The sequence below is a fragment of the Pezoporus wallicus genome, unplaced genomic scaffold (genome assembly GCF_028554395.1).
Source record: "Pezoporus wallicus isolate ANWC-B61680 ecotype Strahan unplaced genomic scaffold, APGP_CSIRO_Pwel_v1 contig_9584, whole genome shotgun sequence".
Lineage (NCBI taxonomy): Eukaryota > Metazoa > Chordata > Aves > Psittaciformes > Psittacidae > Pezoporus > Pezoporus wallicus.
In genome coordinates this window covers 232,261-255,707 of record NW_026640928.1, presented here as the reverse complement: position 1 = coordinate 255,707, position 23,447 = coordinate 232,261, and the positions used below count along the sequence as shown (strand labels likewise).

The 23,447-nt window shown below is 39.5% G+C and overlaps 1 protein-coding gene across 15 annotated transcripts in view; it reads left to right on the top strand.

Moving 5' to 3' along the window:
* CLIP1 (CAP-Gly domain containing linker protein 1) overlaps positions 1 to 23,447 on the top strand; it is a 66,992-nt gene that overhangs the window by 14,139 nt on the left and 29,406 nt on the right. For 10 of the 15 annotated variants that reach the window (XM_057421332.1, XM_057421333.1, XM_057421334.1 and 7 more), the window contains 6 exons: positions 10,958 to 11,082; positions 12,169 to 12,385; positions 15,550 to 15,747; positions 16,125 to 16,228; positions 18,353 to 18,413; positions 19,481 to 19,513. In XM_057421332.1, the coding sequence (XP_057277315.1) occupies positions 10,958 to 11,082; positions 12,169 to 12,385; positions 15,550 to 15,747; positions 16,125 to 16,228; positions 18,353 to 18,413; positions 19,481 to 19,513 (738 nt within the window). The remainder of the gene's footprint in view (positions 1 to 10,957; positions 11,083 to 12,168; positions 12,386 to 15,549; positions 15,748 to 16,124; positions 16,229 to 18,352; positions 18,414 to 19,480; positions 19,514 to 23,447) is intronic. The other 5 variants (XM_057421346.1, XM_057421340.1, XM_057421345.1 and 2 more) reach the window with 2 other exon arrangements.

Here is a 23,447-nt window from a genome sequence, read left to right as displayed (position 1 = left end):
ATTTTTGGGTGGGTCAATTCTCTGATGGCAGTGAAGGCATCACTCTTAGTTTTCCTGTATCTTATTAACGCAGGTTACAGAAGCAGCATATCCTAAGTGCCACAGTTTGATAGTAATAAGGTCCCAAATTCTGTTTCTGAAGTAGAGCAGGTTAAGCTTACTATTTCATCCACCCTACTTGCTCTGTTTGCCTTAAGTCTTCCTGTTGAATCATCACATTCTAGTTTGAGGTTTTGGGGCAATTCCTAGCACAGGTTGTCAGTGATGGATGTATGTAGTTTATATGTCGGTATAAGACAGTGTATGCACAGGAATATGAATGCTAAATGGACAGGATTCTTGTCTTCTGGTTTTTAACCCTCTTGGGTCCCATGCTGTTTTTTTGTAGTTGATCCAGACTCTACTGATGTCATGTCTAATAATAACTCAGGTTTAAATACCTTAAATTGCCAGGTTAGTGCAAATAATAATGAACTTGAATGATCCATTCTTCTTATTAATATTCTTTTTCTCTGCCGCTGAGCTCCTGCCCAGCACTATGGGCTGTAGAACTGAGCTGTTAGTAATTGCAGGAAACTGTCCTCAGAGCCTACACCTAGCACTGGTTACAAAGGACCTGTCACTGTGACAGGCCTGTCACTGTCACTTACTGTAGCTTGCTTAGTCATTGCATCTCCTTCAAAGGTACAAATGCAACTGGACTGCTTCATGTCATTTGCTTTTTATTTATACTGACTTTATAGCAGTGATTTTTTGGTTATATGTTCTGCAAGAGGATTAGAGGCTGATAAAATCTGTAGGCACCACCTTAGCACAGTTTCCTGAGTGACAATGTGGCATCATAGCCATGAGCTGTTCCAATCTGGCTGTACCACTGCAGAACTCCAGCAACTAAATGCTGCACACGTTCATCAGTTCTTGCAGCTTGGATTGACTGCTGTTGAATACATTGTGAAGTTCCTTAGTAATAGCAGTGCTGTGATGATTATGGATATATGGGGAAAACAACTGCTGAGAACTGCATCTTGAAAACAGCGAGCCTCCAGCGGTGTAGAATTGCAGTTCATCAGAACAATGAATTCATGATAGACAAAAGCTCATTTGGGTGTCTGATTAGAATACCTAACTGGAAAAGTATGTCCTTAAGGGCAGATTTATAGATGGGTAAAACATAGCTCGTCAGCTAAGATTACATTTTGGGATGGACTTCATATGTGGCTCGACTTTGATCCCAGTGTGTGATCTTAGGGTGTGGAGTGTTACACTGGAGTATTTCAATCTGTTAAATGTTTTCCTCCAGCTTTGATTTCAAAATGCAGTTGGAGCAACCTGTTGTAGTGGAATGCATCCCTCCCTGTGGCAGGGGGCTGGAAGTGGATGATCTTTAAGATATCTTCCTATCCAAACTATTCTATTATTCTGTGATCAGTAGAAGTTATCTGGAATTGATCCAGTCAGTATGTTTTTGTTTTCCATTTTGTTGGCACTGGTTGGTTTGAGGCAGAAAACCCCCAAGCATATAATTTTAACTTTTTTTGTTGAAGGTATCATCCAGTCTGGGTTATCAAGAAACAAAAGGCCATTCTAACAACTGTTTAAATGCCAGAGAAATACATTTACCAATTCACATGTAAACTCTGCTTCTCTTTTGCATTACACAAATGTAAATTTGACACAACGTTTTGGACCTGAAATGTTTGGTTTAAAGCACTTCAGGCTTGACAACCTGATGTTTCCCAACAGCTAAGCTTTGCTGGAACCATTTTAAGTTCCTACTGAGATGTTAGTACTGTTTCTTTACATGGGAAGAAGTTGTCAGCTCCTTCAGGAGAAATTCACATTGTCCTGTCTTCTTGGAAGTTCTCTTTCTTGGGTTTCTGGAGGAGTCAAAGCGAATCAAAGTGAAGTGACTACACAAGTGAAATATTATACCTCCAAAAGTGATGTTCCAGTGCAAAAGGAGAGATCCTTTAGAGTTCTGTAGTCTACTCCTTCTCAAAGGCGATTAAGTTGTCTTGGGAATCTCTCATAAGAAGTCTCTCTCTCAAATCCCAGTATGTCTGAGGCATATTCAGCAGGCATGTGTGTAATTGCCAGTCAACTTGAAGCTGAGCAGCAACTTTCCTTTCACTGACAAGCATGTGGAAATACTTCATGTTAATATGTAGAAATGTTGAAAATACAGGGTGATAAAGTACATATTTAAAGGAATTGTGGTTTCTGATACATAACTCATTAATTCAGCTTTTGCATTTGTTGCATTGATGTGTAACTTTAGCTGGAAGAAAATAATAGAGCTAAACCAAAGGAAAAGTTATTAATGGAGAGAGTAATGCAAATAGCTCTGTATTAACCATAATTTCCATTCTTAACATCTGAAGTATGTTCTGGAATCTGGATATGATTTAGTTGTTAGAGGACATTAACTCTGGGCAGCCTGATCTCGTATTTGGGGCTTGCTGTGAAGTAGGAAATGTTGATGTGGAAACCTGTGCTTTCTTCATTGCACTCATCTAGCCTTGAGTGAGTTAATGACACAGTGCAAGGTCTTGGGCTACGGATTGAGCATTTTAAACCTTGTATAAATAAGGATTCCTATGTGAAAAGTGATCCCTTCTTGTGCCATGGAAAAGTTGTCATTAGGTACTGAACCAGATGGGGAGAGAATAACTGAAAACTAATGCAGAAAACAAATGACTTTCAGGCTAAGCCAGTTTGTTTCCTGTTTGAGTTGCAGCCAGAGAACCTGTTTGCCCTGGTATTGCAAACACTGATGATTTCATAAGAGCCCAATGCAAAGCTGATTTTAAAAACAAACAAACAAAACCTCCTGAACTAACCAACCAACCAAACCCAACTTGTTGAAATGAAAGGGAGGAGACCTGCTTTGTGTGACAACTGCTGCACCGACCAAAAGTTGAAGCAGCTTTGAGAGCATCTTAAGCTCTTTTTTTCTGGAGGGACCAGATGCTGTATTTAAAATAAATAAATAAATGGAAATCTTATCAACTAAGGGGCCTTAGCCTTCTCAAGGGATTAAAGTGCTTTCATTCATTTAACCAGTTACAGCTTCATCACAGCCTGCCAAATCTGATGCTTCTGGAGCTGAGCTGTAAAGCTCTAACTGGGGCCTCTGTCCATATGTTCACAGATGGTTGCAAACTAGATTTACAGGTGTGTGCTAATGGGGCCTTTTTGCACAGTTACTCTCTGTGCATGAGTAACATCTAATTTCTCCTTCTCGTCTGTTTTACACTGCTCACTGCAAGTTATTTCCTGCTTTGTTACTTCTCACGGTGTTCTTGAGTGATGTAATAGGCAGAGACTGATAGGAGATTATTGTCAGATTTGTTTCCACCCATGTGTAACCTATCCTCAAGTAAACATGACGTAAGGCTGTCAAGTGATTAAATTCCAGAGCTCTTAAAAGCAATGAAGGGGAAAAGAAACTTCACATGTAGAGAGAGGTTTCTCCCTTCGGAAGTATTCCTGTGTTGTCCGCATGGTATTTTAAGTTTTCCATTTTCCAGTTTCTGTAGCATTCTGAATAGAAAATGCCCTTCTGAGCTTAGTCTATTTAAAACTCTGTAATAGTATTTGACTGTTAAGAAACCCCAAATATTCATCAGCACTGTTCCAGTTAAAGCAATGCAGAAATACCCTGCCACAATACATCTGAGGATAGAAAAGGAAGAAAAATTTGGAGGTCAGGAGCATGTGATTTGTGTGCTCTGTTGGGGCTGTCCTCGCCTGAGCCTCCCTCGCTGTAACTGCAAACACACCACAACATTAACTGCTCACTCACACTTTTGCTTTATCCTTAGCTGACTTGACTGAGGTATTTTGATGGCTTTGTCATGTTAAGTCAAGAATGAAAGTGATTCTTATGTATGTATGTATATTTAGGCACCGTATTTTGGGTACTGTAAAGTATAACGTAGATCAGTTTGCAGAGTGGCTGCTTCAGCATGAAATACATATATGAGGATATAGCTGAAGGATAGAGGTAGCCAAGGGCTTCGTAACTCATCGGGGTGATTTTCTGTGCAGACTGCAGCTTTCTTTTAATGTCACTTCTAAGTGGTTTTCAGGCCATATTTATCTGTGAGCTAGGTAACAATAACATGTTAAATTTATCCTGTTGCAGCAAGGTGTGAGTTGTGTCTGACTATGAGTCATTTTGTTTTGGCAACTCCTTACTTAAAATTGCATGTGAGTTACTGGGATATAATAGCAACAGTCAGTGACTCTTCCACATGCTTTGTTAATAGTTTGATCATGCAAGACTGGTGGCCTTTCTGTGTATGCAGACTCCTTGTGTCTCCTTTCCCCTCCCCTCCCTTCCCAACTGGAGCGAGATCCAGGAACACGTTGTCCTTGTTCATTTCAACACAGGATGGGCGAAAGAACAATTTATTTATTTACTTATTTAAGTCTTTGCCTTTGCTTTTTTTTTGTGGTGGCAAATCACATGTGTCTTTTGTAGTATGGAATTGCTCTTAGGGTTTTGTATTGCTTCCTTTGTGCCTGAATGAGTCGAGTGAATGAATTGAACACCAATAGCACATCACTCAATTATTAAACTGTTTTCTTTGGGAAGTGAAGCGATAGCTCTGTGTCTGTGAGTGTCTCATTGCACGTTGGCTCTTCTGCCCACTTTGGCTTTGCTGGTCAGCTGCAACCAGAGTGGGTAGAAATGTGCAGGTTTTAGAGATGAGCTCTTCCAAGTTCTGTGGGAGCAGAGAGCCCACTGGAAGGCAGAGAATTTAACCACCAAATTTGGAAAGCCTGGAATTTGCCTTCACAGCCTTTTGCACATCACAGAATCCACATGATCAAGATCTTGTCTAAGCACTGTTCCCATCAGTGTTGCATTTTTACACTCTGCATTTTTTGATAGCAAAGTCACTCGACCATAATATCCAGTGCCACAGGAAAGCTGACATCATTAGTCCTGCTATTCACAGAATTGCTGGTTTGAAAATGCTGAATTAGGGAGGAGGTTTAAAGTTCAGGAGATAGTCCAGCACTCTTCCAGTCCTGTCCTGATCAAGTGTCAGATGTTCTGCAGATGTTTCTAAGAGGAAGTTGGATAATTTGAACCTAGAATGTCTAATATCAGGAGGAAGAAAAAGCCAGGCAAAAACTGATGGAGGAGCCAGATGCTGACAAACTAAAACATGGCAATTTTGAAACTATAGATGTAATGAAGAAAACTGTTGTGCAGTGAGATTTTATTATTATCATTATTTTACTTTAGAATGCAATATAACACTCTCACTTTCAAAATGGCATTGGATTTTTTTTGATGTATTTAAGAACTGGGCAGTGGATGGCAAATACCTCTCTTCCTCCCTCCCCCAGAAGTGGCTTGTCTGGTACTACCATTGAATATAATCAGGACTGTGGTTTTCCTTTGGGCCAGTTTGGTGCCAGTACTGTTCAGCACTTTGATCCATGCTCTGGAAGCAATAGTAAATCATTCCTCATGAAATCTCAGAGGAGTAGGTAACAGTATGCATGGAGCAGTCAGAGGCACTTGTTACTTCATGTCCAAGCTGTTGATTGCATTTTGCATTCAGTGGCAGTGTATAAGCATGAGAGAGAAGCTGCACAACAGCCATGGGCAGCTCTCTGCTGGAGAGGCTGCAAAATGACTCAAGCAAGGGAAAGTATTTTGCAATAAAAGATCTGAAGAACTCAATCTGTTTAATTTAGGAAGGGAAAAATTGAGGTGTCTTGCTTAAAACGTGTGTATCTGCATGGTGAGTGCCAGTTGCAGAAGGAGCTCTGTGATCTTCCATGGAAAAGCATAATGAGAGTCAGTGGCCAGAAGCCACAGTCAAATTTGGTTTATTTCAAATTTAAATGTGTTTCTAACAATGGAGTGATTAACTATGAAAATAGCCTGTCAGTGGAAGCATGTTTTCTGATGGGTATCAGCTCTGATCTAAGGACATCAGCACATGCAGCTGAGCTCGGCACAGTTACAGGGTTAATGTAGAGACCTGATGAATAAGGAGAGCCCCAGGTGGTGATCTGATGGTACCCTCTGGCCTTGAATAGGTGAACAAATCAACTGAACAAAGGTGCTTTTGCCAGCTGGAAACAATTCCTCTCAATTTGAGAAACAAGAGACATAAGATTCTGATTAGTAGAACCCAGGTTTTCCAAAGGCAGGATTATGATTGTCTGGGTGGGTTTTGCTTTCTCAGATGCTGCATATTATGGGATGGTTCTGGAAATATGTCTATATGACAAATGCAGAAATAGCCAATTAATGCTTTTCAAGGGTCACCATAAGTAAGTACTCAGGCAGAAGAGGGGACAGAGCAATTGTTACTCACCCTCTAACTCTGCTCAGTTAAGCAAAGTTAAACTTAACTTTTAACTTAAACTTAAGTTAAACTTTAACTTTAAGAGTTAACTTCTAAGCTTTAACTCTTACTCAGTTGGTCTGAGTAAGTGATACGGTTACACTGAGGAAGTTTCAGACAGTGGCTGTCCTCTTTTCCAGGTGAGCTGCATTTTCAGTGGGCACTGTTTAAATAGCAGCCTCGCTTTTTAGATCATCTCCTGTTTTTTCCTGGATTACACTGGTTTTTATTTGTTCCTACTTATACTTACCTGTAGAAATGCAGCTCTGCAAAGCTTCTCACGTCAAACTTCAAAGGTTGATGTGCTCATCAGGATTTCATCAAGATGTTTGAAACCTGCTTCAGGTTTACAAACCCATTTTGCTACTTACTTTACATTGCAGCAAGTTAATGTAAGCTTAAGTTATCATTTGCTAAATGGAATTTCATCAAGTTTCCCATGTGTTTGACATAAAACTAGTGAATTCCAAGCAGATTTCCTCACCCCACAATGACCTGCAGCCTAACCTAGATTCTCTGCTGTATTATTGCTTCATGTTTTACAGCTTGACTATGTTGAGTATGGTAACTGGCTAAAAAAAAGATCTGGGAGTTTGTTGCTCTAGTATTTAGTGACCTGCCTTAGCAGGGATGAAAGTCATGGAAAACTTGGTGGTGATGCCCCATTTTTCCATGAAACTTCTATGAATCTTTCTAATTACCTTTTTTTCTGCATCTTTTAAGAACTGGGCTAGTTTTGTTCTAGTGCTTCATGCAGTACTGGGAAGTAGATCCACTGGCAAATGCAACTAGGGTGGTTTTGGTTTGGGGTTGTTTTGGGGTTTCTTTTACATGTTTGGGTATCATTCCTTTAATTATAATTCTTAATAATTTTTCTGTACTTCTATAATAAATGCTCTGATTCTGTAAGTACAATTCTTTTTTTCATTTTGGTACATACAGTTTAGTGTAATTGCATCTTTAATTTTTTTCCCCTTTAGAGCACTAAGTGTAGGTCTGTGTATGTACAGCAAGTTCTGTGCATAGAAAACAGGCCAGGTTGGATGGGGCTTGCAGCAGCCTGCTCTAGTGGAAGGTTGTCCCTGCAGGAGGTTGGATCTGGATGAGCTTTAAGGTCCCTTCCAACCCAAACCAGACTGGGATTCTGTGGTTCTCTAAAAGCCTTTACCCTACTGCATTTCTCAAGAGCATCTCACATTGTACTACCAAGGGAATAAGTGGTTATTAGACACTTTCAAGGTAGTTGTGTCATCACATGCAGAGTGCTTAATTGCAGCTGGAGAGAAATACATATGGTTCAGGCTTCATAGAGAGAGCAATGCTGACTCTGTCTTTAAAGCTGAAGATTTAGAAGGCTTTTGCTTGAAACTAAGAAAAACTGCATGCATAGACCTTCCGTGATGCTGTGTATGAGCACTCCACTGCCCCAGTGTACTCTGATTGCTATTGGTAATGATGCCATTTCAGTATTTGTAGGAAGCAGAAGTGTAGTAGCTGGTTATTCAAAGAAGCTTGACTAGGTTTGGGAAAAAAAACACCAAAATTCCATGGCATCCTTCCTTGCATCTTGTTTTAAAATAACCCTGCTGCCATGGTTACAAGAGAAGTCACATTGCTGTTTCTCCTGGGGATCTCATGTTGTGCATCCCCATATGTTCTCGGGATATGAATTCCTTCATTTGCTTGCTCCCACTGGGCTGAGCACATCCACTGTGATTGCTGGAGCAGGTCCAGTGGACACTGGTCATTGCCAGAGTTTTCCTTCCAGATTTGGATGCAATGTCTTCGAAACAAATGCCATGCATTTTTGGCCTAAATGTAGAAGACTAGCAGGGCCAAGGTATGAAACAAAATGGAATGAATATTCTGTGCCCAAGTTTAATGTGTGTTATCCTGGAGCTAGCATGACTTATCTAGAGATTTATGAGCAGTTTGAGTTGGAGGGAACAGATTTTTTCCTGTCTCTGGAAGTTTTTTGCATATAGTTATCCTTTTCCACTGCTGTGCTTCAGATAGCTCTTACCTTTCTCCCCCCATTTACCTTCCTATGGAAAGGTTTCTCCATGTGTGTTGGTAACTGACTTAGATTGTTTATTATAAAAGCAAAGCAACAGCACACACACTTCACAAAACTGCAGTGAAATTCCTTGGCCTGCCTAAAAGCTTCTGTGAAAGGAGCTGAGGAATCCCTCTGTGCAGCCACAAACCTGACTATTGTCTTTGAAGGGATGCTCCTTATCTAGGCTATTGTTCTAGTTTTCCTGTCGAATTTCTTTAATGGTTTTTTTTTAATAGCCTCTTTTATGTAACTCTGTTGACCTCAGTACAGAATTGAGCAGGGAAACTGTGCACAGAACTGACCAGTCTTCACCTTAAGGTGTCTTCCAAATTGATCTTTAAAGAAAAAACAACACAAAACACCCAAACTTGATAGAAAGGAGAAGGAGAACTTGGAAGACCCATCATGGACCAATCCTACGGACACATGCATGTTTTTCTCTCACACTGCTTAGTTAAATTTCATTCTTATGTTTGTACTTAATGATATTTATCCTCCAGAAAAAGTAGATTCTGTCCGAGGGTGAATAACGGGTTAACTTCAGGGATAGTTCTTCCCAGGAAATACTTTTAACATATGTTATATTTATTATATGCATGATATATTCCCTCTTCCCCACTGTCCCACAGAGGAGATCCTGTGACTGTTTTGGCTGGTTACAATTCTTTACTTCCAAGACACTACTCGTGCTTGTTTTTAGAGAGGGGAAGTTTGTCTGTTCTCTGCCAAAAGCACCAAATACCAAACGTTCTACTAGTTACTATATTAGGCTGAGTCATGATAACTGTAAACTTTGCGTATTTTTATTTCATGAAGAGTAATAATTTGCTACAGTGCCACTTTAAGCCAGATGTAAAGGGGATCTGCAGATGAACTATTGTTTCAAGACTGCCTCTAATGAGAGAGAAGGGGGCTCCCACCATGAATAGGGATGAAATAGCTCTCTCGGCTATTTTATTTTAGTAATATCTAAAGGGTTAATTATTCTTCCCTGGTTTTCAGAGGTTTGAGTGGATTAGGGGGGTTTTTTACCCATCAGCTGAAGCCTTGCATCACTGACAGAGCTGTCGGCTCTGGGAAGTTGATGAGCCAGAAGCTAAAGCAAAATGTGTGTGGCAGCTACTGTGTACTAGCTTAGTGCTTTGTGGATACTTAGTGCTTTCATGAAAGGTAATACCCTCCATTCCTAGATTCCTCACAGTTAACCTTTTGTGTGAACACTTCCCAAATGTATTAATATGAATTATCTGGTGTACTGTCATCATGCACCTTAATTTGTGGCACAGGCAGCTTGTTCTCTGGTTATCCTCGGAAGTTCTCCCTAATAAATAGAATGTCTGATGTAAAAATTATATGAAGTTTTAATTTACATTTTAGTATATGAAAAGGGAAGTAACAGTCCTGGTGTTAGCATATTTCATCCAAGCTCTCAAAGTATTCCTCATTGTGTAATCTGTGCACTGGAAAACAGAGGTGGAAAAAAACCCTAATGGCCCTAAAAAAGTCCATGTCGAATTCAATGACTTTCCTAAAGAGGTTTTCATTAACAGTTGCTTGTTTTCTTAATGCTAGATGCAGGCTGAACAGATTTTCACACAAATGGGGCACAACATATTGTCATTCTGACCTGCAGGAATCCTGCAGTTCTGGCTTGTGGCCCATCTTGGCAAGTGGCAGCCACATTAACACCTTCTGCTTCTTCGCTTAATTTAATTCTTCCCTCCCCTGGGCATTATGAAAACCTGGATCTTGCAGACATTGTGAGTCATTGGAATGGCTGTAAATATTGAGTATTCTAAGTCTGAAAACACCTGGTTTCTTGTCTTCTATCTAGGAGTGTTTGAGGGGGACTTGGTTGGGTTTTTTTTTGGTTGGTTGGTTGGGTTTTAGTGAAGAAAAGATAATGATTCTCTCTTCTCCAGGAATTCAAATAGCTGTTTGCATCTACATCTTTGCAGTGCAGTGTGCATCATGCTTTAGATTAGTTCCTTAACTGCAAGAGGGCTGTACAATGTCATTTATCTGAATCATTCCTTAGGCAAAATAGAAAAGGCTTTTTTCTCATTTCTTTACTTTTCCTCACAGAGTAAGCATAAGCAGTTCTTAGAAATCCTTATTTGCTGATAGAAATTTATGTGAAACTATAGTACAAATCTATTGCATTCAGTACATTGGTTATAATGAGTCTTTTTAAATGTGTTTTTAATCATATAGCCAGATCAGTATCAAGTCATCTAATAGAATTGTGGCCTTCAGTCGTGGCATACTTCCTGAATACCAAGTTGGACAGAACTAAATGCTAGAGAAATTGTATTTTTCTTCTTTTGTGAAGAATTTGCCTGTGAAGATCTGCTCAGCATTAAAACAGACTTGGAGGCAAAAGAATATGCAGCTGGAAATAAGAACTGGTCACATCATTGATGTGCTTCGTGAATATGATTATACTGAAAAGCTTTCTCGCTCCATTTGGTATCTTAATTTGGAAGTGCAGTAAATACAGTTGTGTGTCTTATTGCTTCAGGTTGGTGGAACAAAAGCTGGAGTTGTGCGTTTCTTGGGAGAAACAGACTTTGCTAAAGGAGAATGGTGTGGAGTGGAACTGGATGAACCTCTGGGAAAGAATGATGGAGCTGTTGCTGGAACAAGGTTAGTCTTTCATCAGATAGCAGGCGCCTTAAAGTTTTTGCATCTCTCTATTCTGTGTTGTTCTTTTAGTATCTTACATGAAGCTTATATCAAGGGAAGTCGTTAGGCTGTAATCCCGACTGTCTGCTGGTGGTGCTGGGTCGTTAGACACTGATTTGAATTTTATGACACCTACACATCTCTGAAAGTCTGCATCAACTCCACATTTATGGGATTAGTGGATCTCTTCTACTCCCCTGTGAGTTTTATTCATAGACTGGCAATGGAAAACACAATTTCCTGCTTTTTGAACGTCTGCTTCGTTTCTCAGCTTGGAATGAATGCTTAATTCATTCCTCTGGGTATCTAATAGCTGAACTTGAGGGAAATCTTCCTGCATCACAGGAGCTGAAAGCGCCTATACCAATTGTTGCCTCTCTGTAAAGATTGGGAGTGGTATAGAAGCTTCCTTCAATAAGTCACACTTAGAAAGCATTAATTCACATCATAGTTCAACCTTCTGTCTCATTTGGTATAAGAAACAGTCATTTAATTCATTAAAAAGAGATTTTGCAAGGATTGTGCCACCTTAACATAGGAGATCACAACTTAAAATTTTAAGTGGCATTTGTCATACTTAACCAAAGAGAAATGTTCTGCATAATTACATGTACATTCATGTATAGAGGTACCTGTTAATAAAATATAAAACTATTTCCTTTAAGTAAAATCTGATTTTTATTTTTAACTCTCTGCTGGCACACTGTTGTCAGCTCAAAGGAATGTATCAAGGAGGAAAGACAGGCATGTTAAGCTTTGAATCTGAACGGAATTGTTAGGAAACAGAGGTCTAGCTCAAGAGGTTCTTTTGAACTTCTGAAGTCTGATGTTTTCAGGTTGTTTCAGCTGCTCAAAGTGCTCTTTCCAAATCTAGTGTTTAAAAAATTAAAGACAATCTATTGCAGATGCGTTTGTCACCAGCTGTTACCCTGTCCTTTAGTACTTTCAGACTATTGATCTAGAATGCTTTGTGAAGCGCAGACCCTTGTATCTGAAAAGACAGAAGTTAATTTAACACTCTCATCTCTCTGCTTTGCTTTTTTAAAGGTATTTTCAGTGTCAGCCAAAGTATGGCTTGTTTGCTCCTGTCCACAAAGTTACCAAGATCGGATTCCCCTCCACCACACCAGCCAAAGCAAAGACAACTGTGCGGAAAGTGGTCGCGACTCCCACAGCCATAAAGCGTAGTCCAAGTGCATCTTCCCTGAGCTCCCTCAGTTCTGTGGCATCTTCAGTAAGCAGCAAGCCAAGCCGTACAGGACTAGTAAGCTTCTTTTTCTATTGCATGCTTTACATTCCCAAACAGGAATGAATCTACATGGCACTTGCCTGTGGTCTACTTGCATAAATTGGGACTAGAACAGATCTTGGACAGAGCACAGTATACATTTAATTGTGCTCCTTTTTTCATTCAAAGCATGCATGAAGGAAGGAAATCTTAGCTAGCCCTGGAGAGTAGCTGAATATTTGAATATTTAAGCTTACACAGTTAATTCAGGCTGAGTTTTAAGCTTACAACGTTAATTCAGGCTAACTGAGTTACTACAATAAGAAAGAGGCTTGTGATGCCAGCAAACCCAAAAAACATTGATATTCTCTGGCTGGAATCTCTATTTAGTTGTTCATTTTCCTAGCACTACCTCTGTCATAGGGGGTTTGTGTCTGAGGATCTGGTATGCACTAAGGCTTCCTTAGATAAAATTTGGTTTATTCAGCAGGAAGCTTCAAATTGATCAAAATGTAAAATGTTTTCTTTTGCTGTTAATGAGATGAGTCAGCTGGGAAATACAGAAGTAGCAGTTGTCAAGTCTTTGCTGACAAGAAGCCTCTTTCTTTTCTTTTACGTTTGGTTTTTATGCTGTGAATTCATACAGGCTAAGTGTTGCACAGTGCAGTGGCTCAGGTGAATTCTAACACTACTAATTCCACCTAATACAGTTACTGTGGACTGTTTTAAAGTTGCTCTCTTACATACATGTCCTAATCTTGGGTTACAGCAGTAAAACAGGAATCTTCTGGGAAAGCTGAATTTTAAAAGTCTCTCTCTTAAAACAATTAAAATAATAGAAATACTTGGGGTTTCCTTGCACAGGCACCCTAGATTTTTCCTTTTTTAAAATCAAAGTACATAAATGTATCTAACGAGGAGATCACTGATGTGCAGCTGGGGAGCTGGCATACTGTCCCACTGACCAGCAGTTGCAGAGCAGAGAGGTGACTCACTATAGCCCTTCAAAAGTGGAGCAGATTACAAGCAAGCAGAGGTCAGCGGCTGGTCAGGGCAGCAGGGTTAATACCTTATCACAGAAAGCATGAGGGATTTGAATTTGGCACAAACAGTGTGACTTTGGTAATCCCTTCGGAAACTTCTAGCTGCAGAGTGCCCCCTAGTTTGAAATCGGTGCAGTTACCTCGGGTTCAGAGCAGGCTTCATGAGCTGATGGGGAAGCATTAACATGGATCTCCATATCTCATTCCATATGCTTTGATACTCTAATCAACAAGAGAGTACAGTTACACATTGTAAATGTCTACAGTATATTTGCTTATTTTCCCTCTGTGCTGTGCCCCAGGGCATGTTTTGGGCCATAAAATGTAAAGCTTCTGTAATCCATTATTTCTGGAATTAGAATTGTAGCTTTCTTCCAACTCTGTTCCTCCGGCAACATGAACATTTGGTTGGCATTCAAGTTAAAGGGACTGTCAAAACAATTCTGACACTTTTTGTTTAAAAGATAAGCTGCTGAAGAAACCAGGTTTCCTGAAATCAGTTGTGACACAGCAGACTTCTTGGGCTTCAATCTGTAGAAAAGCTGTAACCTGTCTGGACGTTGCTGGGCTCTTACATAGTCTTGTCAATTATTCATTGCTGTTGCTGTTTTCTTCTTCCTGTGTAAGAAAAGCAGCTGTCAAAGCAGGTGATGTAATGATTTAAGAGGGCTGTCTGATGCAGTTTGTATTTATTTCCAAATTTGTGTTTCTCTGAAATCTTTTGATTTCTTTTGGACTCAGAAATTAAGTTAAGTTTGGTACGAAGAGCTAGAATTGTTAAAATGCAGTACATTCTGGAATGTGGAATCTTCTAGAAACCAAGAAGATCTGAAACAAACAATCTAAGCATCAAAGTGGAAGATGGTTTATTCTCTCTCATACCTTTTCAGTCACTTGATAGAGGATTTGCAGTGGATTATAACTGTATCATTCAGGGCTGTGAGTAGACAAGTTAGAGGGATTGTTTAGAAATCATGGCAACAAAAAGGGAAGTGTGTTTTTGTGATGCCAGAATACGTCTGCGTTACGCTTACTCTGGGGGATGTTGGCCAGTGTCAGCATTCCAGGCTGTATATGGCAAGTACCCTTCAACATCTTGATCTCAAAGGATCGTGGAAGAAACATGCTCCTATTCTTGGGCAGTACTGTTAGGCAGAGCTAAAGGTTAACATAACAGGAGAGCAAGCCTTTGGCTATTGGGTTTAGTTTCAGTTAAGTCTGTAACTGAGATGTTGTTCTCATTTAAGACTTAAACAAATTTCTCAACTGTTAAGCCTAAAGTCAGGCTTTGTAAACCGTATTAGATCTTCTTTTTTGGTTCAGTTTTTGCTGTTTTCACAACTATTGCTCATTTTTACTACATAATTTCAGTTTATTTACTTTCCCTTCTAGCTAAAAACTCTTGAGGAAGTGGAAGACAGGGCCATGCTGAATTTTCACTGACACTGGTTCCATTCACTGGAGCAGAGATCATGCAAGGTCAAGCAACACCCCAAGGTTCATTTTAGCCATAGTTCTCCAGATGGATTCATTTTTATCTATACTCATTAAATTTAATCTTTCAGGTGTTTTTTTCCTCTAGAAGTAAATTAATTCCAAGTGACATGAACATGTTTTAATCAGATACCAATTGTTCTTCTTCACAAGGTTTTAGCTGTAAGGCTGCCTTTTTAGGTCAAGGTAAATGCTTTTCATCCTGGATGTTTTATTGCTGTAGCAAAGGTGCCAAATCCTGGTTGGAGTTCCAAAGGCTTTTGATAGAACATTTGGAAATGTTATACTGTTGCTGGTGACCCAAGATGATGACTTGGTAACTAAAGTTTTTAACTTGCAAAAAGGCTGCCATTCTTTTTTAATGCAGAAAGATACTTATACACATAATGAGCTGGCCTTTGTGTGAGTCTGCTAAGCACACCTTCAACTGAGACCAGCCTTCTGTTTTCACTTCAACCCTTCTGTCTCCTACACACAGCTGCTGATTGCTACAAAGCAGTCTTACTACACATGTATGGCCATTCAATACTAGAAAATGAAAAGGAAAAGTTACAGTAGGTCACAGAAAGTGTTTGCTTCACTAACCCAGTGTTTGTGGAGTCTGGAGATACCCCTTGTTTTCACTTGGTACAGAATGATTTTTAACCTGTTTACTTTGTGAAGTTGACAGAAACATCTTCCCGGTATGCAAGGAAAATATCTGGTACCACAGCCCTACAGGAGGCACTGAAGGAGAAGCAACAACACATTGAACAGCTCCTGGCAGAAAGGGACCTGGAGAGGGCAGAAGTTGCAAAAGCAACCAGTCACGTAGGGGAAATAGAGCAGGAATTAGCACTTGTTCGTGATGGACATGATCGGGTAAGAGTGGTATCGCTGTTCTTAAAATAGAGGCTTTAATGCAGTTGACTTAATTTCCAAGATTGTGATTTCTTACTGAAAAGGTCTGGGAGTAAGAGGCGATAGTCTAAAGTTAAAGTAGTCTGTACGTGTGGTATTGTCCTTATGAGAGCTTTGGCTTGATGAGATAGCAGATCTACTTTAACTCATTTTTGTTGAGTTTCTCTACACATCTGTACACTCTTTTATTATATACATATTTGAGTGTGATAACCTTCCCATCCCTTGGCCCATCGCTTTACCAAATGGTGATTACTGAGGTGTAGATATGTAACTTGGAAAAAAATTGCATATTGCCCATCTTAATAGATTTTGTTCTTATTCCTCCCGCTGATCAGCATGTACTGGAGATGGAAGCAAAAATGGACCAGCTACGAGCTATGGTGGAGGCTGCTGACAGGGAGAAGGTGGAGCTTCTCAATCAGCTCGAGGAAGAGAAAAGGTAACCCAAACCTGTCTTCATTAGTAGAACTGTTAAACTTTGCATTAAAAGCAGATGCTGTGGTGACTTTCAAATATGAAACTAATTCTGAGTAATACAGATGTGGGCAATTATTGTAAAAAATCATATTGCAGTATCTTAAAATTAATACTGAAATAACCCCTCTCTTAAATTTGGGGAGGAAAAGCTGAAGAAAGTGGACTTGCTTAGAGGGTATAACTGTTGTTTATAGCTGGATTTCATGCAACTCATTCCTTTTAGTATTGCTTTCTGTTATAAAGGATTTTTTCCTATGTATATGAAATGAATGGATCTTACCTGATCTTCTTTAAACACTCTTCTTCCACTTCCAAATGAAAATTTTGATAATCTAATTCCCTGACAGTGCTGGATTAGGAATTTGCTGTTTATTTCTCTTGTGGATCATTTATTCCTATTAGTCATGTGCTTCTAGGTAGGGTCTGTCTCTTACAGGAAAATATTAACACTGTTAATTTTAGTGCCTTTTCTTATTCCTTTTCATAACCATTTGAGGAAAGTGAGATTACAAAATAGGTAAAGTGAGGTTAGGAAAGGAAATAACCTGATAAATTGTGGGGTCAGGGTTAGGTGAGGAGATAATCCGATGAATTGTTTTGCTGGATTTGGAATGCTTTTGAAAAGCCAAGAGTCTGTTTAGAAACCCATTGTGAGTCTGCCCTGTAGGCCCCTGAAACCAGTCAGCTGTCAACCTCTCTGTCTGAAACTAGAAATCACAGATGAGAAAATGCAGTGGTAAACCCTGGCAATTCCTTTACGGTTTTCATGCTGCCTTTTTATGGGACCCACTCTAACTGTATTTTCAAAGCAAGCACTAGGGTTGGGTCTGGAATGATTTGTATAGTCTCTGTGAAATGATGCAGTGGGGGTTTCAATTAAACATAAATGAATGAATGAAAAGGCAGCTTTGCAGCCCCTCGGCAGCCTGGCTGGGGACCTACTTTTGCTGAGTGCCAGGTCAGTGGGGGTCTGTTTTACCGCAATCCTCCATGGCCTTGAACTCACCTTCAGTGTGTTGCTAAGCAGCGTGACACTGCCACTGTGTGTCTGCTGCCCCTTCACCCAAGTGATGTCCTGCAGCCAGGAAAACATTTCACAGCCTCAGCAGTGCAGTATTTCTCCTTCCTCCTCACCGCTCCAGGCTTATTTACCTTCAAAGTTCTCTTTAATATGCATTCAAATCAGTCTCCGCAGTGACTTAAAGTCAAATAATCTTTAATTCAGTTTCCCAAAGCACAGTGGTGAGACCGTCTTCCAGTAATAAGTTCTTACTGTCCTTTATTTTAGGGATCCATCACCTGTTACTCTTTGATGCAGTTATTTCTGCATCTGTCAGCCAAGCTGTGTGCAGCTGCAGTGTGTGTAATTCAAAGGAAAGATGTGCTTGTCTTTTCCTTTGCAACATCTTACAGTGCTGAAGGGATAGAGGGGAAAAGGAGGAGATCTGGACCCTTGCTCATTGGGGTCATACCAGAGTCAGGGAAGGGAAGAAATGGCTTCTCACAAAATTAATTCTGAGTCAGGTATTAGCTTCTCACCTCCTTCTTCTCATTCCAAAACTCCTGTATATGGGCAAGACAAGTCAATGTTCTTGCTTGCACTCCCATTCTGCATCTTGCAGTTCATTCTGACACCTAACAAACATGTGTCTGCAAGTTGACCAGTGCACTTCCAATAGGTCTGTGGGTTTCTTGGATGTGTCCTGACTTCCTGACTGTTTGTTAGGAGAGTGATAGAGCATACAGAATGTGAGATCAGACTGTTCATTTAGGTCAGCTCTTTTGAGGATATGCAGAAGGGTGAAAGAATGAGAGAATCAATGATAACTTAAAGGTTTTCTTTTTAGCTTGTCAGAAAATGCAACAAAATTCCATATAGAGCAACAGGAAGACTGATTCCTGCCTTGGTCAGTAGTTGTTTTAAAGACAGAGGCTTTCCTTCTCTCTGACGCTTTCTCCTTAATGTTTCTGGCAGTTTACTGGTACAAGCAGAATGATGTCCCTGTAATTCTGATTTCCACTGAAAAGTAAACTTGAAAGCATTTTCTTTCAAAGTTACCTGAATTTTAATGAGTTCTCCCCACAGGAAAGTTGAAGATCTTCAGTTCCGTGTGGAAGAAGAATCCATTACCAAAGGAGACCTAGAGGTAAAATATCTCCAGCTTTGTAAATCAGACTTATAGTAGGATTCAGAACTGCAGTCAGTTCAGATTAAGTGTATAGTTCTCTAGAAGAGAAAGGCAAGAATGAATAATAAATGCAATACTGGTCCAAGTATATGCAGGTCACATGAAAATGATGCCTAGTTCTGCAGTCCCTGAGTAAACTGTTCTGAAACTGGGATTACACCCTTCATTGTTACACACTTCAGGAAGGGTTGTACTGTGGAATGCCTGCAGTTGTTTAGAGTAATTAATTCATAGAATATTTCACCTTTTGCTATTAAAAGTAATGACCATACAAATAATGTTGAAGTTATGAAATTGCAAGTTAATATTTATGGCTTTGAAAATTAATACTGAAGACCAGTCCTGTTTGTCTTCAGTCAGTTTTTGCATAATCCCTGTGATTTCCTTAGGGAAGATTATCAAAGAATTTTGTCCTGAGAGTTACTGCACACAAAACCTACACAGCCATTAATGTGTGCAGTTTTTATCTTTGTACTGTTTGTATAACTAATATTGGGCTGAAACAGTGTTATTACACAATCAGAATAGAAATTATTTCATGATTACCCGCAGGTATTTGGCAATTGCCAAGTTTTATCCCAAATTTCAAGTTAATAAGCAAGATACTTTTTAGTTGCTTTATTCTGTCTAATCAGAAAAACATTAGAACTCGTTGCACAGTATAAAGTACAAACTTGATTGTGTTCCTGTGAACCATTTCCGATTGAAGTGCTAGCCTTACGAAAATTACTCATTTCATATAACATTTCTTTTATTTTAGTCTTCCATTCATTTTAAGATACCTATCTAGACTCTTCATAGAATGTTCCTTTTATTGTTTAGTCCATGGATAATTTTAAGCTTTTCTTTTTTGTTAAATCAGTCGCTAGTTGTGGCAAACCAGCTTAAAGACTCTGGTTTGCCAAGCTGCGTAACTACAAGAGTTTAAACTGAGATAATGAACTGTATCCTGTTGTTTGCTGGAATGACAGTGCTGAGTCTGCAGGTGAAATATTGTTTGTTTGTTTCTTTAATTTTACTGATAGCGAAAGAGGCAGATTTCGGAAGACCCAGAAAATGTAAGAGGGCACTTAAGTGTGCAGAGACATCCCATGTTAACAGATTGTGTGCAGAAAATGCTTATACTTATTCACTAACTGCATAATCTGTTATTGAAACATTGACTGTAGTATCTGTGTGCATGTTGCTTTCAAAGCAATTACAACATCTATTGAGAAGAATGTGTGTAATGACTAAACATTGTAATCCCCATTAACTGGAGAGAGGGTGAATGTGTCCTTAGAATCCTCTAGGGTCAAAAACTTTGCAGCTGACTGAAGAATAGAGGAGCTTGTAGAAAATGTCTGTCCAGGATCTGGAAACATCTTTCATTTAAATGTAGGATTTTAGTTCTCATCACAAAGTCCTACATGCTCTCCTATGAGCTCCTGCTGCTTTTCAGTGGATGCTGAATGCAATGAGCTGGTTATTTTTTCTGAGGAAGAAAATCAGTATGTTCCTCACCTCCCCTTGTTTGTTTCCATTTTTTGTTAGCATGAAATGCTAACGGGAGAGATGATAACAAATCAGTGTGCATATCTGTCTGATTTTACTGCATCTTCATATAGCTTCTCTCTGAATTACATAGGAAAAATACGTGTTACTGGCTAACAGACATTGCCTTACAAGATGCTTAAGCAGCCCTCTTGCCTCCATAGCTCAGAATAGTGGAATTTAAAAGCCCTCTCTTTGATTGGAATCAGGAAAATGTATCCCAGGCTGCCTCCTCTGCTGCATCCCCAGCCACATTAGGAAGTTCTCAAGACTAAAACTGGTTTCCTGCTGTGCATTCTTAGGTGTTCCTTTTGCGAAGCTACTTCAGCGATCTGGGTCTCCTCTAGTCTTCCAATCAGGCTGACGGTGTGTTAGAAGTAAATCTGCATGTGCCCTTCCTTTCTCTTGTTTTGTGCACTCCTTGTTTAATCCTATCTTTACTCCCGATTCCCCTGTTCTAATTTTTCCATTAAAAATGGACATCTTCCCTCTCTAAAGGAGAGAAGTGGGTGATCACTTAGTTTCTAGGCTACTGCTCCATGATCTCAGTTGTGTTCTGTGATTGTTATCCCAGCACGAAAGGACTGAAAGTCATCTTGCCCCTATCCTAGAAGCTGTTATCAGCATTTATGGCTTCAGCACAATTTCACAGTGTGACCTATAGATGGAGAACGGAACACTGAGGTTTGTTTCGAAGTGAAGGAGTAGCTGGAATACACAGGTGCTGAAAATAGCCGGTGACTGGTCTCTAAACTTCATTGGAGTGGGATTCTTTAAGGTTCAAAGCAGAGTAAGGCTTGTCCCATTTTCCTAGGACTCTTAATCTAATTGTGAAGCTTTGGTGAAGATACTTCCTTTTTGGGGGGGGAGATGGTCTTTTCTGTTTTACTCTTCCATTCAAATTAAGATTTACAATCAAATACTTCTTTCTGTAGTACTCTGCTCTTCTCAGTTTACTGTGCTCTGGGGTTCCTCAAAGAGAAACTTAAATCATTTCGACATCTCCCTCTATACATGATCAGAAGAGAAATCTGAGTGATTCAAAATTTTGCAGTGATTTTTACCTTGGGGAAACTGGAACCTGTCCCTTGGAAATCAGACTTGTTTAAAGATAATCCCTCATGCCCTAAATGGGGAAAAAGGTGTCCAGCAAAGATCTCTGGAGTGTTTTTTTTAATCTTTTATTTCCATTTTGGTAGGATTTTAACTTATTTCCCTTTGTAATATATAAGAGATTGGATTAAAAACAAAAAACCCAGACCAGTAATCAGTGATGGTATATCTGATCTTCACAGGAGTAAAGCAATGTCTATCAAATAAATGATGAAAGTGTTCTGGGGTTTATGTAGAACTGCAAAATACACTATCTTAAGTTTGTGTAAGTCATGCAGGGAGAATCCTGCAACAATCAGGTTTGGTTTTTAATAGATCCCATTAGTGAATTAGAACAAGGAAGGTATCAATGTTCTGTTTTTCTTACAATAGATTACTTTTCAAACTGAGGATTTTGTTGTGGATCAGAACTAACACTAACCTGTCTGATAGGGCAACCACTTATAGAATGTTATTTCCCATAGAGTACTTAGTTCTATTTTCAAATGCTCTGGGATGCAAAACCAGTAATCTCTGTTCTCAGGGGGGTTTTCCCCATGTACACTGAAGATCTTCCACTGGGAGAGACACAAATCTGCTATGGAATTTGAAAATACAGATGCATCTAAGAAACAACTTTGAGTGTTTGGAATTTACTATTATGGACCTCGTTAAGTACATAGTAACACAGCCAACTGTTTTCAGCTGAAAAAATGTTTAAAACCACCAGATGTCTGCATGCTTTTGGGAAAGAAAGTAACTTGATGCTGTCAGAAGGAATACTGTGTCTGGAGGAGAACAGGCCTGAAGTGTACATAACAAGAGGCTCATCCCCATCCCACTTGCTCTGCAGAGACTTCATAAGATCTTGAACTGCTGTGTCTGGTTTGGAGGCAGTGCTAATCAGCTTGTCAGTCTATAAATAACAATTCTGTAGGGGTTTTTACATATCGTATGATAAAGATCAAGGAAGCAGCAGTGTCCTGCCAGCTGTGCACACAGTGCTGTGGCTTTGGAATTATTCATGTATCTTCCTGCCTTTTCAGGTTCTTTCAATCTGGTGTTCACTGTATAGCTCTTTGGGCTGCAGGACTCTCTTCTGTTAATTAACTGTGGCTTTCATCAAGACTGATGGATACAACTTCATCAGTTAATAAACCCATCTTCCACTTCATCTAGTCTTCTTCCAGACATCCACCTTATTCACTTTGTGGGTAAGCCCTGAGAAGCTGCTCGTCTTGGAAAAGACACTGTGAAGCAACAAGAGACTTTGTAATCCTTTTCATTTGGATTGCTCAGTAAATTTAATCTAAGTGACCAGTCAAGACCGACACAACACTTGAATCTCAGCACTTCAGAAATAAGTGTGGCACTTACTTCTTTCTTACCTCTTCAAGTTTCTTTTCTCTCCCTCAACTCCCCATTTCAGAGGTGCAGGTCACATCTGAACTGCCTGCTTGACTTAACCTGCATCTGTCAAACTTGAAGCACTCTTGCAAGCCTCTGGGAGTATCTGGGTCTCAAGCCAGAATATCCAATTCTGTGTTCCTGCTAAGGATTGTACCTGTTTGTAAGCAAAAGGCAGGAGGAGATAGCTGCTCACATTCCTCTGCTTCCTGCTTCTCTTTAGGAACCTGTTAGAATTACATGTATCTTTTTCCTTTCCTTACTTCCATATCTTGTTCAAGGTATTTAGACTTCAGTAACTATGAAGCAACCAGACTGATTCACTTCTTTACCTCCTTTTGCAGAATCGTAGAATCATAGAATAGTTAGGGTTGATACTTGTTGCTTGTCCTCTTCCTGAAAGAGGAGGAGTGGGGGAAACTAGGAGAGTTCTGCAGTTTTAGACAGCCATCCTTTTCTATTCAAATAATATATAGTGACAAATGAGCCTTAATGTGCCCAGGTCTTTGCCAAAAGGATTTTTTTTATGCCTGAGACTTGAGATACAGCTGTGTTTAAAAAAAGGTTTGATTGTCACATGAGCTTCAGTGGTGAATTTTTGTCCCCTAGTTCATAACTAAATCATAAAATAAGCCAAATACATTAGAGAAAAAAGTTAGTGGGATGACAGGTAGAGGGTTTTACCACCCTATTAGGACAGGTATAGATATCTATACACATATATATTTTTACATAACTATTCTAATTTGTGCTGAAAACTTCATGTACTGATAAATAACTTCTACTCAGCTGCATGGAACTTTTTTGTTCATATTTCTTCGTTTGTGATCTTTTTTTTACCATTTTTTATGTTTTTCACATGTCAGTCTATTTATACTCTCAGCCCATCTTTCTCATCCATAGCATTTCCCTGTTCATTTTATCCACTGCATCTTCTCTGCTCATCAATGGTAGAAGATT